Source organism: Ischnura elegans, chromosome 12, assembly GCF_921293095.1.
Source record: "Ischnura elegans chromosome 12, ioIscEleg1.1, whole genome shotgun sequence".
Taxonomy (NCBI): domain Eukaryota; kingdom Metazoa; phylum Arthropoda; class Insecta; order Odonata; family Coenagrionidae; genus Ischnura; species Ischnura elegans.
Genome location: NC_060257.1, coordinates 47,529,992 through 47,546,180, shown reverse-complemented (window position 1 = coordinate 47,546,180; position 16,189 = coordinate 47,529,992). Strand labels below are relative to the sequence as shown.

At 38.3% G+C, this 16,189-nt stretch overlaps 1 protein-coding gene across 3 annotated transcripts in view; it reads left to right on the top strand.

Moving 5' to 3' along the window:
- The window catches only part of LOC124168760 (biotin--protein ligase), a 46,965-nt gene that overhangs the window by 25,088 nt on the left and 5,688 nt on the right, over nucleotides 1-16,189 (top strand). For all 3 annotated transcript variants that reach the window (XM_046547040.1, XM_046547039.1, XM_046547041.1), the window contains 7 exons: nucleotides 105-258; nucleotides 2,060-2,251; nucleotides 4,641-4,832; nucleotides 8,950-9,082; nucleotides 11,609-11,769; nucleotides 13,130-13,244; nucleotides 14,205-14,439. In XM_046547040.1, coding sequence (XP_046402996.1) covers nucleotides 105-258; nucleotides 2,060-2,251; nucleotides 4,641-4,832; nucleotides 8,950-9,082; nucleotides 11,609-11,769; nucleotides 13,130-13,244; nucleotides 14,205-14,439 — 1,182 coding nt within the window. The remainder of the gene's footprint in view (nucleotides 1-104; nucleotides 259-2,059; nucleotides 2,252-4,640; nucleotides 4,833-8,949; nucleotides 9,083-11,608; nucleotides 11,770-13,129; nucleotides 13,245-14,204; nucleotides 14,440-16,189) is intronic.

The window sequence follows — 16,189 nt, the reverse complement described above, 5'->3', positions numbered from 1 at the left end:
AGCGTTGCTCTTGCATATTATGGAATCTATGTTGATGAAATTATATTCACTGAAAGATAATTTTTAATCCCATTATTGTTAAAGTAATTTTCCTTTTCTTTCAGAGCATCTGATGTTCCTCCTACGCTGGAATTAGCCAAATCACAAGGTAAATTTAATGTCACTTTGAAAGTTCTGGCTACTGAGGATACTAGCCATGAACCAGTGCTGCTACTCATATCATCACAATCAGGAGCTGGAAAAATTCTTATCTCTATGGTAAGAGAATACATGCATAAATATATTATATTTAGATTTTAATGCATTTTCTTGACTTTTTTACAATATTCTAAAGAGAGTTAAAAGAAAAAATTAAATTTGAATTACATACTCTTCTGTTGTGTTACCCATTCTTGATTATAGCTCTGGAATATTGTCACCTTTTTATGAAGGTCACCTGGCAACAATTGAAAAATTAATGCTTGCTTCTTATGGCTATTGGAAGTCTCACAAAATCAGAGACAACATAAGGATTTGATTGTAACCTCATAATGACTGTACTGAACATGTTATCTTTAATTACAAGGAAATCAAGCCGGCATAATCTTTCTCTCCCATTTATTATTAAATCTAAATCACGGTAGTTATTTGCTAGAACTAATCAACTTCCGTGTGCCTTTCATTAATTCAACGAAGCACCTGTTATTCTGTCTCCTCCATGTGTGTAAAAACACATTTCACCATCCAATTTATGAAATGCAAAAGTTTGTAAAAATAGTCTTCGTTAGTTTATACTGGGACTAGCCATGGTGATAACTTTTACGGGAGTCACCCCCAATGCACAATCGTGCGAAAGATCCACAGAGAAAAAATCATCCTCCTTAATCGGGATCTCGGTCAAGGCTGGTCAAGGCCGGGTCAAAGACAGAAAAAAATCATCCTCCTTAACCAGGATCCCGGTCAAGGCAGATGATTTTTTTCTCTGGAGATCTTTTGGGCGATAATCTCCGTTGATATAGACCTCTTATGCTCTCCAAATTTGCAAAATCTTTAATGAAAATTATGCTATACTCCCTAAAAAAAATTAGAGAATTCAGACTAATTATTCTAATCAAAAGAACAAAACTTTTTTACTTAGCTATGAATCAAAGAACCAGGCTGACCCATTTTTAATTTCTACCTCCTTAGGAGTCAAATATTTTTAGCGATAAAATTTTTTTATCTTCGATAAATTGCTAATGATCTTTTGTTTTTCTCTAATACTAAACTGCAATAATGGAAATTATTTATTCAATGCCATAGTTTTTCTCTGTCTAATAAAATATTTTCAATTTTTATCTGCAGAATAATTTAAGAAGGCTAGTCCTATGAATATGATACAGTGTATCGAAACTTGTCAGGAAAATAAAGTTCCAAATTGTAGAAACAGCAAAGTTTTTCATTCACAAATCAGAATAATTTAGTATATGGTAGACTTCACAGTATTAATCCATTATAGAAGACTAACATAAAGCAAATTCCATTGTATGGTGAATCTGAATGATTTCCAGACAAGGAAACAGTTTAAAGAGCATCAGCTTTTAAATGCTGCTATTTATAAACATGTTTCAGTAGAAAATGAAGCGTTGTATTTTATAATTGATAACATATTGTACAAGTGGAAAGAAAATCAGTGACAAGTTGATGGAGGCTTTTGCTGAGTGGTTCAGTAGGCACAGCTTGGCTTGTGGGTTGTCCTCTAAGTAGATTCATCTTTTTTTGACAGTTTCGCTAGTGTAGCTGCAGGGGTCTACAGGTTTGAAACTTCAAATCTGAAGATGCCTCCTGCAATGCAGGGGAAAGTGTCATACGAAGATGAATAGACAAGTAGGACAACCCAAAAGCCAAGTGGCACCTATAAAATCAGTGAATTTTGAAATTTTAAAAAGTTATTGAAAATTACCTCAGGTCGTATGCATCACAAGTTGGATCCATTATATTTCAGGAGTCTACTGTACATAAGATATTTAATCACGAAAGTGATTTTTCTCGAGGAAAAAAGTATTTGTTTCCTAATGTATGCAAATATTTTACCTTGAAGGTCAAATTGGGAACGGGGTCAGGGGAGAGTGAGCAGAAATGCCTCGAAGTCATGAACGACCTCCTTTCGTCTCATTTGGGCTTGAGCGCATCTTCATCCCCGTCAGTACCTTCTTCTGTATCTTCATCTCCCTCTTCTAAAGGAGGACAAGGAGCAACGTTCACCAATGGCTATTTTCTCGGACGCCATGAGGTAAATAATGTCATTCTTCTTTCAGAATGCAGTGGGATGCTTATCAATGACTGTTGCAACACTGTCAAAGTAATATTCAGTTGTTGTTGGAATCATTGGCTTCACTATTGGGGAGGTGGAAGGGGTAGATCCTCCCCCCCCCCTCAGCCTCCAAGAATTAAAAAAAAATTATTTAAAATTGTCTGGTTTTGACATATAATAACTGCATCTGCTTGAAAAAACTTAAAGTTAAGTGAAAATGATGTAAAATGTATTTCCAGGCATTTAATTTTTCAAAAAATTTTCGGATTCCCCATTGCCTTGGGGGGGAGTAGTGGGGAGGAGGGGTCGCCCTCTCATGTCCCTCCATTCCCCCCCCCCCAAAGCATATTCCTAGTTATGCCACTGGTTGGAATAAATTATGCACTTTACTTGTATTGGCTTTTACATTGTGGTGAAGATTCAGCAGAGAGATTTTCAGGATATGCACTGCGTGTGTTCATCTTCGTAGGCGACAGTTTCACCGGCATTGCAACTGCCTTCTTCAGGTCGATGAAGTGCAGAGATTTGGTTTCGACCGTCTTTTGTATACATCAGGTGTCTTCTCATTGCTACTTCATCGACCTGAAGGAGCCAGCAATGCTGGCCAAACTGTTGTCTACGAAGATGGACACAAGCGGTGCATGTCCCAAAAACCTCTCTGCTGGAATTACCGTATTTCTCTGGATATAGTCCCCCTCTGAATATAGTCCCTACCCCCTAATTTTGAGGCCTCAGTTTCGGTAAAAAATTAAAAAAATATGCTTGAATGTAGTCCCCCCTTTTCTATTACCACAGGCATATTTTGAGAAAAAAGGGGGGACTATATTCAGATAAAAAATATAATAATGAAATATGATAAAATAAATATTCAAATAAATATATGCTTTATCTACAGAGTCTCACCACAGTCCTAGATACATCCAAATGGATGATAAATTCCTTCTAAAGCACTGTTCCTTGACAAAATGTTCTGGGAATGACTTTACAAATCATGCATTTTTGATTTTCAGCCTCCTTCCCCAAGTGCATACCGTGAGAATTAGTCTGTGGAGAGATTCCAAATTATTCGGACTGAATTTTTACTTAATTCTACAACTTTTTCTCAAGCGGATAACTTTTCGCAAAAAAAGACATTTTTTTCCATCCACCCTTTCAGGCATTTCAAACTGATGATATTCTCTACAGGAACTAAAGCAATAATAAGCAGTTGAGGGATGGGCATTTAGAATGTCAGGATTTTACAATGTTAGGGACAAGGGAGGAGGCTTAGACATAAGGTTACAGAACAATACTTTGTTTGCTTACATTAGAATTGTGTATTGCGTCTGCAATAGAAGCTCTTCTATGAGGGAACAGGAACTCTGTTGGCCAAATAATACCCTTGGTATTATTTGGCCAAAATAATACAATGAATTATTGATGAATGAATTGTTGGCCAAGTATTGCTATTTATTTTACCAATGGTATTTTTTGGACAAGGATATTATTTGGCCAAGATAATGCAAATGGCAGTACTTGGCCAACGATTCATACCAAGGATATTATTTTGCCTCGAATACATGGGGTTTATATAATAGTTCAACAAATACATTTGTAGGAGGGGAGGGTGGGGAAAGGATGGGGTTTTAGTTGAGGGGCACACCTTTAATAATCCAATGGTCAGTTAATTTTATGTCAGGTAGTCACTACTGTTCTGTATTTGAATTGGCTTCACATTCAATGTTTAGATCGGCAGTTAAAAGTTGCAATCACAGGAATGCACAGTTGTGACCTTCTAAGGAAAATTTAACGCACAAAGACCATCGGCACCCTGCTTGTCCTAAATGTACCCCAGTTTTACTCAAGTGCTAATGTATAATGGCCTTCAAACGGGTGTGGTGTGATATTTTTGTGGTTAATCACTTGCTTGCCCAGTGACTAATGTATGCAACTTGCAACACAAAGAGGCATCCTCTCCTTTACATAACCTCTTCTTTGAATAACCAGAAAATTTGGCTCCTTCATGAATTGACTGTGTTCCTCAAACCTCCATTCCTATGAAACTCTCTGTATAAATTATGTGGCAGCACTAAAAAAAGGCTTTGATAATGGCCAAAAGGAATAGCCAAGGTTTTGCAAATTCTTGCACTAGAAAAATAAAAATAGCCTTGATCTTTAAAATCAATGCATGAAAGAGCATTTCTCATGATGCATCAGTGAGTAGGGAATATGAATATTTTGCCAGAGCTGAGTTCCCTTTCCCTCGTTAACCTCTGCTCATTATATTCTGTGATATCTTTCACAGGTAGAAGAAATGATATTTCACTGTTGTTATTTTATGTGTACATAAAAGTTATTACTGATCTAACTTTTTTTTTTATTTTTACAGCTAAAATTGGAGTTTCTGTCGAGTATTAAAGACCGGTTGAAAGAAAATGTACTGCCTATCAATGGGGGAGGTCTCTCCTTGAAATTTTGCCAGTCCATCGCCGACATTCCAAAAAGTGGAGCTACATCTTCATTTCTTCCTGTTCTTCTTCATACATGCCCTCCAAAGTTTTCCACTGTGGAATACTTTGAGGTAAGATAATCTTTTAATTAGTGTGCATTCAACTGGAGAAGCTTATGGAAAAATAGATTAGAAAAATAAGGAAAGATAGATTACAGTAAAACTTTGATTTTACACACTTTGATTTTACATCAAGTCTCGTTTTTACGCAGCGACACTCAAGTCAGGCCGGAAAGCACAGGGAATTGCAATGGTGAAACTTCGATTTTACATCTTTTCTTGATTTTAAGCAGTTTTTCGATTTTGCACAGCACAATCCCAGCCCCAAAGAGACCGCTAATCTTGATTTTACGCAGTTGTCTTTCGACTTGTTTTGAAAATGCCGACTGGAGCAATATGGAGTTAGGTTATTTATTTGTCTCAATGAGTTGCAAAAATGAATACAGGAACGGTTGCAATGACGTCGCGCTGTTGAGCGTGAAGCTAAAAACATCGCGAATCTAAGTATTGCTTCCCCCTGCGCCCTCTCAGTAATATTTCTGGCTCCTGTACGAACGGGAATATCGCTCTGAGTTCAAATTTGCCGTAGAAGGATATCGAAACCTAAAAGATACGGCAATGGCTGTGTATGCGTAACTACTTTTGATTAAGACAGATGATCGCCGGAGATGTTAACATTATCACGAAAGGTGATAATGTCAACATCCCCGGTGATCACCATACAATCAGTGATACCACTTGTTGCTCTTACTTTGTTTTAATCTCCTTAAAGTGGAGACCTACCGATAGACGACTACTATAGATCGAAGACGCAGCCGCGACGCGACTTATTGGTCGACGGTGTTTATAACATATTTATTGTAATTACAGTAGATGGTCGTTAATCCGGAATTAAGAACTACGGAATATCTATCCCTAACGGAAGGCTTTCTAGAATTTTGCCAACGCTATGTTTTCCATCGCCCCAGCGAAATATAACGGCGAGCTGAGCCGTTAAAAATCCTCCCGTTCCAAAATTTTGGCTTCCAAGGTGATCCAAAAAAGATAGTCGTACTTCTAGTATGGACGTAAGTCGATGGTGATTCAACATGATGGTAAAAGCAGCATGCGTTGTCTCATTCAGCGGGCTAACCCCAAATCTGCGGGACAATTGGAGGTGAGGGAAAGTTGCTTGTGCGGCACGCTTATCAGAACTGACTCAACTTGTATCTCATTGTCAGTGGGTTTAAGAAACAAGGTTGGAACTGGAATAGCTATTAGCTTAACTCCGCTAGGAGGCAAGCGTTTATTTTTAACGGAACGGGAGTTAATGCCCTCGGAGAATAACTTGCGTCGTCAATCGTCATGTAATCATTGAAGTCAAACTCAAGACGTGAATGATAAGGCAGTCCCTTTAAACTCAGGAACGGCTTAGCACCATCAAATCGAAATACAAAAAGTGTCTGGTGTTGTTATCAGATATGGGGAAGCAAAATTTTACGTGAAGATGAGTCACATGGCTTGTGAGTCGAAGGTCCCAGCGCTGAATTTGCGGAAGAATGCTGACAGAGAAGCTATACCCGGTAGATTCAATCTACTAATGCTAAAATTTCATGGGTAAATGCTTTTTTAATGGGTAAAAATTATAAAGAGGGAAAATTGTTCCGGACTATTAATCATTTTTTATTCATCACTGGCGGCATGATGGCAGTTGCGCGGTTATTTAAATTAGAGATGGGTCGAATAGCATATTTCTCGAATTCGAATATTAAATCATTGCTCGAATATTCGAATACCTCGAATTTCGAATACCTCGAATACTAAATGATGAATGCTGGGATGTTTGACTCGGTTGCCTATGCAGCAGGCAACACAAGATTTTGGGGAGTAATTTTGATTTCCTTTAAATGATTCGAACAGGAATTTAGCTGATTAATGAATATTTTAATTTTATGGAAACAATTGGGCATATAATTAATTCAACTAACATCGCTTTACCCCCACTCCTGCTGCCAAGTGCTAGCTGACAATCTGAGGCATTTTGTAAAATACAAGCTCTTCTCCACCAGACTTTCTTCAATTATTTTCAGTCCATCTTTGGGAGTTCTCACGAGATAAGAAGATGAATTGGAATTGCTATCAGGGAGAAACCAAATATTCTGAGAAAATATCCCTTTGTCTGGGACTGTAACAATAAAGATTTATAGCACCACTCATAAATTGTAACTTGATATATGTTTTCGGAAAAAAATACAGCATCAACTTCCCAGAAGCTCTGCTGCTCATATCGAGTTTCGCCAGAATGCTAAGTCTCCATCGTATTTTGACATTTATTTCTTTGCGTAAAATGCTTAAATAAACTCAGAAATATGTCGTGTTTGGTCTTATTCTTTTTTAAATTACGCGCACATTACTAATATTTCAATTCAATAAAGGTGTAACATCAAATGACGAAAGTCATTCTTAGACACCTTTTGTGCTAATAGATGACTCATGCAGCGGTTGACCTCCACAGAGATGGGAAACTTCGAAGCTGGTAGGGAAAAAAAGGTCAGTGGGGGAGAAAAGGGAGGGCCCGAAACACGTTTCTATTGTTCTCGTGTAACTTGGTATTTTTTCGAAGCTAAGGTCTTCGTAATATGATCCCTGAGCTAGCTGTGACCTTTTTTTTTATTTCGAAGAAGAGGAAAGCTTCAGAGGGGGGGCTAGTGCTGAATGGAGAGGGATACCGGATCTTGGGAAATGCGCTAATGTAAGTTTCCCACGGTACTCACGCAGCAGTTGACTTCCAGAAATGGGGAACTTCGAAGCAGGTAGCCAGAAAAAGGTCAGTGGGTGAGAAAAGGGGGGAGGGCGTGAAACACGTTTTTATTGTTCTCGTAACTCGATATTTTTTTCGAAGCAGGGGTCTTCGTAATGCGATCCCTGCGCGAGCTGGGACCTTTTGTTTGATTTCGGAGAAGAGGAAAGCGTCAGAGTGGGTGAGGCGAGTGCTGAATGGAGGGGGATAGCGGATCGTGGGAAATGCCCTAAGGTTGCTATCCCACGGCACTGAGGTTCTCCTGGTGGGGGGAATCGGGGATTTTCGGATTTTTTCACCCGACCATTTTCGGTTCCCCTCGTCGAACTCTTTTCACCGCTAAAATCCACGAATTTGATGTAATTCGTCAACTTGCGTAAAACGGCGCTGCGAGCACTAAATGACTATAGTTCTCTACATTTTTCCGAGTCAACTACCAACGACGTGCATGTGACAGTGTATGACGCGAAATTCAAAGTATTCGAGGTATTCGAGGCGGTACTTTTCGCATAACTATTCGAAACCTCGAATATCGAATACTTTCTAGTATTCGAGGTATTCGAGTATTCGCGGATACTATTCGCACATCTCTAATTTAAATAGCTCACTTTAAAAAAGTGATCTAAACGCCGGAAATGTCTGAATTCTCGGGTACTGTGTGCTCCGTATTATCATTGGTATGTTATTTGGAAGGAGGTAACCGACAGCTGGGGTCATTAGCACCATGTAGTAGGGGTTGGGGGCATAGGAACCGTATGTTGGCATTAGCCAGGCTGTAATTAGAGGCTCCATTCAGATATGTCATTTCTTCCATCTCCAATCTTTTTTTGTCTGCAGGTGGTTAAACGGATTTCCTGAAAACTGCTTTTGATGAGAATATTATTGAAAATTAGCTTCTCTGCGAGCATTTAGTATCTCCATTCCGAAATTTCTCCCAGGTAACAGAAGTAATCTTAGTGCCAAAAATGGCAATTCAGCCATGTTGTTCAACCATGGGAAACATTGTTCAGGAATGCAACGTTGTTTATCTTAAGGTAATAGGTGATCTGTGGTGTTGCTTGTGAGTAAATAAGATTATCAGGCTTCATTTTCTTGCTTCCAAATGAGTAATTGAATCCGGGAAACATATATGTGACGCGATTAAAAAGAATTTCATGCTCCTTTGCTGTAAAACTCACATATGAGACTTTTTCTGGTTCCGGTTCTAAATCATAACTATACAAAAGTGTATGGCTAAGCATTCTAAAAATAATGGGCAAGTGTTATCCTGAAAACTATACTCCTCCTCTATACCAACTCTTGATTTTACACAGTGCCCGTATTTCGGTCCCTCCAACTGCGTAAAATCAAAGTTTTACTGTATAAAATTAAAAAGAATGTGTGAATGTATTGACTAATTCACCATTCCAGAATTTGCAGACTGAGTCGATTGGACGACTAGTCATCTACTCAAGGATCCTAACTTCTACTATGAATGTGTTATCTGGTCCTGTTCTTCACCATGGCCTTGCTGTTATAGCTACCCAACAGACCGAAGGAAAAGGTAATGTCGTACTACTAATCATGATGTTTTCTTTGTGGAATCGTGGGAGGTAGTTCTTTCAACTTATGTGTTTTGCTCTATTTTGTGTAATTTGTGTATATTTGTGTTTTTTCACTTAATGTAAAATACAAGCAAATGAAAGCAAGTACCTAAGCTTTCCAAAATGAAATAAGGAATTAGTAAATTAATATAGTAAAAACTATGGCAATTTTTACTAAGAGTTTTATCCCAGGATTGCCCTCAATATGTTTCATATTGCCTCCAGATCTGAAGATAGTAGAAAATGCATTCAAGCAAATTTTGGCATTAAACTAAGCATTTGTAGAAAATTGGCTGTAATATTAATTTTAATTATGTGATGGAGTTCCATGTTATTAAGCCTGAAAAACTCTCTGTATGGATAAGGATATAAAATAACACAGCATGACATCATAATTGATAAATCATGGGGTATAACATATGATTAATTAATTAATATCTTTAAGTAATAAATTTTGACATGCTAATGAAATTAATTGATAAAACTCCCTTTGATTTATGAAGCTTCTTTCCTATAGCAGAATAGTTATTGCTCCTATTGTAGAAAAAGTGAATAAATCATTGTAATGCAAGAAAATTAGCATCGCAACTGTTTCTCCTAATTAAATGAATGGAACATCACTTTTTTTACACTTATTTTCTAATTCTTTCCTGTTAGTTAACGAAAATTGAAGTACATCTATTCCATGTACCAATATTTCCTCTTTTGAACGATACCTTTCCTGTTCCGAACTCACCAGTGCCAAATTAATTACCTCAAAGTACGAGGGTTATCCAGAAAATAAGTTCCGTTTTTCTTTTTTAAATCGAGTTTTTATTGAAAAAAATTCAAACTTGCAGGAAATGTTTTTGACAATATGTATTATTTTTCCACATAATCTCCAGAGACCTCAATACACTTCGTATAACGAGAAATCAGCTTTGAAATCCCCTCCTCATAGAAGCTTCCCGCCACCACCTTGGTCCAGTTGGTGACTGCTGCTTTCACTTCCTCGTCACTTGTGAAACGTTTTCCGGCTAATCCCTCCTTCATTTTGGTGAACAGATGAAAGTCTGAAGGGGCCAAGTCGGGACTGTAAGGTGGATGGGTCAGAACATCCCAACCGAACTGATCCAAAAGTTCCGTAGTGGATCGAGCGACGTGAGGCCTTGCGTTGTCGTGGAGAAGGCACACACCAGAGGTCAGCATTCCTCTTCTCTTGTTTTGGATTGCCCGACGAAGCTTCTTCAGAGTCTCACAATACCGGGAGGCGTTAATCGTTTCTCCTTGAGGCAAGAAATCAATCAGGAGGATCCCTTTTTGGTCCCAGAAAACAGAGGCCATGATCTTCCTGGTGGACTTGACAACTTTGAATTTTTTCGCACTTGGGGAGGTGGTGTGTTTCCACTGCATGGCTTGTCTTTTGTTCTCTGGGGTATAGTGGGACACCCAGGTTTCATCTCCAATGACTATGGACTTGAGAAAAGGATTCCCTTCCATTCTGTAGCAGCCCAAAAATTCACAAGCTGCAGCCACTCGTTGTGACTTGTGTTCGGGCGTCAGCTCTCTCGGAACCCATCGGGCGCAAACTTTTCGAAAATCGAGTTTTTCCGAGACAATCTCATGAATGATGGATCGTGAGATCTCAGGGAAACACTCATGGTGTTCATCCACAGTGGAACGGCGATCTTCGCGTACAGCACTGTCGACTTTTGCCACAAGTTCGTCCGTGACAATTGAGGGTCTGCCTCTTCCACTTTCGTCCTCAAGTAAATGTCTTCCCGCCTCAAATTCACGAACCCATCTCCTCACCATTGATTCACTCATTACACCCTCTCCATACACAGAAACAAGCTGTTGATGAATTTCAACCGATTTGAAACCACTGGCGTGAAGAAATTAAATCACTCCGCGCACAAAAACTCGAGACGGAACAGGCACCGAGGTGGCGGGACGCGACGTCGAGGACTCCATTTCAACGAGTTGCTGTGAATCTGTTTTCAAGGCTACTGAGCCTATCTCCCTCTCATTCTATTCAGAAGATTCCCCTCTTTTGTACAATGTAGCCACCTTTGTCAAAAAGTGCCTCTAGCGATCTACACACCAAAACGGAACTTATTTTCTGGATGACCCTCGTAATAGACATACTTAAGCGTATACCACAATTGATGTATAGGTACTGGTCTGTGATTTGAGTTCAATCATTTAATCATAGACCCTTGGTATTTTGTTTTGTTAATTTATGGTCTGTAAAAGTTTTGATGTAGTATAAACATTAGTTTTAGTGAAATGGATTACCAATTGGTTTCAGAAGATGGAATTTTTTAATACCCTTTACTGAAGTAGCTTTTTGAATTCCTTTTCTCAACAACCTACTTAAAATGTTTCGCCAAATACTACTTACCACAACAAACCGCATATGGACATATTTCATGGAATATTTTTTGTGATTTAATTTGTATATTATCTCTGCTTATGTTGTTTTTTATTTGCTTTTTTTCATTCAGGACGAAGTTCAAATGTATGGCTCAGTCCAGAAGGATGTGGAATGTTTTCTCTACAATTAGTGTTACCTGACACTTCATATCTTGGTCGTCATGCTCCCCTGTTGCAGCACATAATTGCATTATCTGTTGTTAGCGCTATCAATGGAATTCCTGGCTGTGAGGTAGGTTTTAATGTTTTTGTGACTTGCTAGTGGTGTACTTAGCAACTGAGCAGCCCGTTAAGCTTAAAGGCCAGTTTATAAAAAGGATTTGTAATAAATTATGTGTAGGGAAAACTTAGTGTAATCTGTGTTAAATAAGGGTTTGCTGCTCTTGAATAGTATACTTGGCCTTGATCTTTTAATATTCCTTCAAAATCATTCCAACGATGGCAAATTTAGTAAGAATTTTATGCTTTAAATAATGAAAAAATATTCTCTAGATTTAAATCCTTAACAAGGTTATAATCCTACTTATATCTTTGAGTTTTGTTTCATTGTAAATAAGAAAGATGGGTGTTAAATAATTTTGTATTTTTTCCTTTCTGTGTCCGAAGATAGGAGGAGAAAATTGACTACTCTTTTACTTCCATATAGCTAATTCATATTATTATGCTAATTAAATGAGTGTTTGATTCACCTTTATTTGTCATTGTTTACTCCAACAATCTGAAAAAAGAAAAAAATTATAATAAATGATAGTAAAATCACAGTTAGTTACATCAAAAGAACCTTCGCAGCAATTAGCCAAAAAACAGGTTGTCCTCAATGGCTACCTAAAATTACTCCGTTTTATGTAATTAATTCTATTCTGTACTTTTTATTTTTTGGAGTAATAAACAATTATTATTATTATTATTATTAAATTCTTCCTGGGGGTTTAGGATTCAGGGGGTGAGGTGGCCAAGTTTGTAAAGTGCTCTGGTATTAATGAAAAAGTCCTGGGTTCAAATCCGGGGTGAAGTTTTAGGGCACACCGAAACAAATCCTGAGGTATCTATTTGGTGTGTTGGCTAGTGTTGGCTTCCCATGCTAAGGGCTCAGGTTCTAATCCTGTCATTGGCAGAGAAATTCCAGAGACTGCCCAATACCTGCTTGAATGTTGTGTGGAGGACATTTTAAGTGCAACACTCCGTCCGTTGGATAGGACGTTAAGCCCTGGTCCTCTTACCACCTTTCGTTATGAGCAGGCTAATGCCGACGCCGGGTTTCTCTTCACCCTTCCTTCCATACCCTTTCATCATGGCACAAATCACCTCAGCCTCCTCCTCCAAATACCATACAAATAAATACAAAGCCCAGGGAAAGGAAATGCCACTCCCCCAATCATGAATCTGTGAAATTCACATGCCTGTGGCTTAGTCTGGGGTGAGATCTACCCTTACCTATCCAAGTCAACCTTCATGTTGAGTCACTGAGTTAGTTATAGAACACCCTTAGCCTGAGAAAGTAGGCTACTTAGGATTTGTTCATCTTATTTTACAAGCACTGTTTACTTGCCTTATCGTAATTGATTTATCCACTATCTTTTCTTCTTGAATAGGAGTTGGATCTGAGGCTAAAGTGGCCTAATGACATTTATGCTGGGAACTCTGATAAGATAGGTGGTGTTATTGTCAACAGTACATCTACTAAAAATAGCCTTGTTTGCAATGTTGGTAAGTGAATTATGTTCAAGTTTAAAAAAATATTATTATCCGTAACGTTTTACTGGTGGCATGTTAATTTTATAATCCTTTCTTGACTGAGGCATGTTAATTTTATATGTACTTTCAGCTTGCATTGTCTGTTGCAACATTTTAAAACTTTTTCAGTCGTTAGTTAAGGAAGCATGCAGCAATGGATAACAGTTTTAATCAGATAAATTTTTTTGCTCAGCCCATGTGTTAAAATCTGGGTGTCATAATATTGGAGATAATTTCTTATTTAAAGATTGTTTTCATCTGCAGTCATCCCACCTTGCTTGTATCATAAGTGTATCCTAATAATTGGAAGTTCTTTAATGAAGTGATTCTCTTTTGTGTATTTATTACATGCCTTGATCCAAAATAAATGATATACTTAATTTGTAGATTCTAAATTACAAGCGTGTGTAATGCAAAAATGGATGGGTGTTGTTAGGATGATTTCTGTACAAAAAGTGCTCGTGTTTTTTATATGTTGCCCAGGCCTTCTTATCAATGTCCTTTATGCTGAGAAAATTTGTGAGCTTTTCCTCCTTTGAATGGATGACCCTTCCCTAGAGAATATGTTGTTTGGGGTTGGACCGCTGTGAATGATTCCTGCAAGCACAGGGTAGGGGCTGCAGTGTTGCCAAATGACGGCCAATTACTGAGATTTTGAGAGTGGTGCCCTCAATCCAGGCCCAAGTGGTTCATCATATTTGTCTAGGACTGTCAATAGTTTATTAAATTTTATATTTTAGCTATTTCAATATTCAATATTTCAACTTGATGCTTGAAATTCCTTAGAGCAATGTTATTTTTTATTGTCAGGTTCTGTTGTTTGAAATTTTGATGCAACAAAATTGACTTTCATATTTTCACCGGTAATTGCATAATGTTTTATAGATTGTTTTTTTCTTTGTGAATTATAATATTTGTGTATAATTCTTATAGGCTGTGGTTTGAACATCAGCAACTCGGTGCCAACAGTTTGTGTGAATGACCTTATCAAAAACCAAAACAAGAGTAAAGGAATTGTTGCAAATAAAGATGGCAAAGGAGTAGCTCCTCTCACCGTTGAAAAAGTTCTTGCGAGAACGTTCAACCAACTGGAAAAGCTGATTGATGCAGTACAAAGTGACAAAGTTGACAAGGTGATGAAGTTGTATTATGATTACTGGCTTCATAGGTAAGTGTTGTAATTAAAGCTGTTATTGCAGCCCATAGCAAGGCCATTTTGTGAAGCTAATTCTAGGTTATTTACTTTGAAGTATTAAATGTTACTTTACCTTGTCTTGGCAGTAATACGTCTTACTTTTGATAATCATTTCATTGTCCTTAAATACAGATTTGAATAAAAATGCCTTCCTTTTTTCAAGACGTCATGCAAAGCCTTTTAGTGTCTAATATCGTTGTATAACCAGTGCCATCATCTTATTGTTTTAAGAACCATGTAGCTCTTAGTGGTCCATGGTGGTCTCAGAGAAACCTTATTCAAGTCCATATCAAGTTGAAACAATCTGCCTCAGGAGATTTTTTGCAATCCATATGAAACTGCTAGCCAAATGGATAGGTAAAATCTTCAGGCATGCAGAAAAATTTGAAAATCGTGATTGGACTTGGGGAGTATTTGACAGGAACATTGCTGGTTTCAAGCGGTGAGGGATGATTAGTTACTTTCTTGGCTGGACAGCACGGCATTCGGCCAACGTGGTACAATAGGCCTTATTTCTGCTACTACTGCTGCTTGACTTTATTTTACGATATATCTTGCTACATTTTTCCAAGCTGGGGCCTTTTGTTAGATTTCGGAGAGGAGGAAAGCATTGGAAGAGGGGCCAAAGGCTGATGGATGGAGGGGGATGCGGATTTTGGGAATTGTGCTACGTAGTTACTATCCCACGGCATTGAGGTTCTTCTAGTGGGGGAAACCGTGAATTTTCGCATTTTTTCACCCGATCATTTTCGTTTCCCCATTTCGAACTCTTTTCACTGGTCTAATCCGTGAATTTAATGTAGTTCGTCAACTTGCCTAAAATGGCACTGCATGCACGAAATGACTAGAGTTCTCTACATTTTTCCGAGTCAACTACCAACGACGTGCGTGCTACAGAGTATGACGCGAAATTCAAAGTATTCGAGGTATTCGAGAACGTACCTTCAGCATAATTATTCGAGATCTCGAATATCGAATACTTTCTAGTATTCAAGGTATTCGAGTATTCGCAGATACTATTCGCACATCTCTAGTTTAAACAAAAGCTTCATCACCACACCTGGTATCGAAATGCCCCAGGAGCGGCACGGAATGCACTGTCCTGATAATGTTTCAACCAGCACCCATGGCTTGGCCATTCAAATAAATGAATTCAGGGAATCAGGGAAAACTCATGGAAGTTGAAAATGTAAAGTTGGTATGAGACCTGTTAACCCATTCACGTCGAATCTAGGGTGGAGCCAATGAGTATTTTGATTTGCAGATGACCTATGTTTTTCCCAAAACTTTTCCCATAGTAATGCAGTATTCCCATAACGTGGGTATAAACTCCCTCACTTTAGACCCTCATTATAACCAGATTATACTGTATTTAATTACTGTTTTAATACACTGTTAATTTAATACACTGGTAATGCAATAAGTTGACTGTGAACGTGTGCTAAGACAAGGTTAGAGTGTCTATTCCAGTGGCCGGGGTAATGGCCGGGCACCTCGGTTGAGTTGAATCCCAAATCAGAGGGACACCTGGGCAACTCCTCCCCAAAAATCTCCTTACAGAGAGGCTTGAAATATCCTTTTCCTACTCATAGCACGAAAAATGTTTTCCTCTCCTTGGCGTCGGCAAGAAAGGGTTAATATTTCTTAGGACCAGTTTTTATTTGAATCTTATGATGATGATATAGAAGATGGTCTCCCAAGGTGGCCTGTCTATGTGGATGCT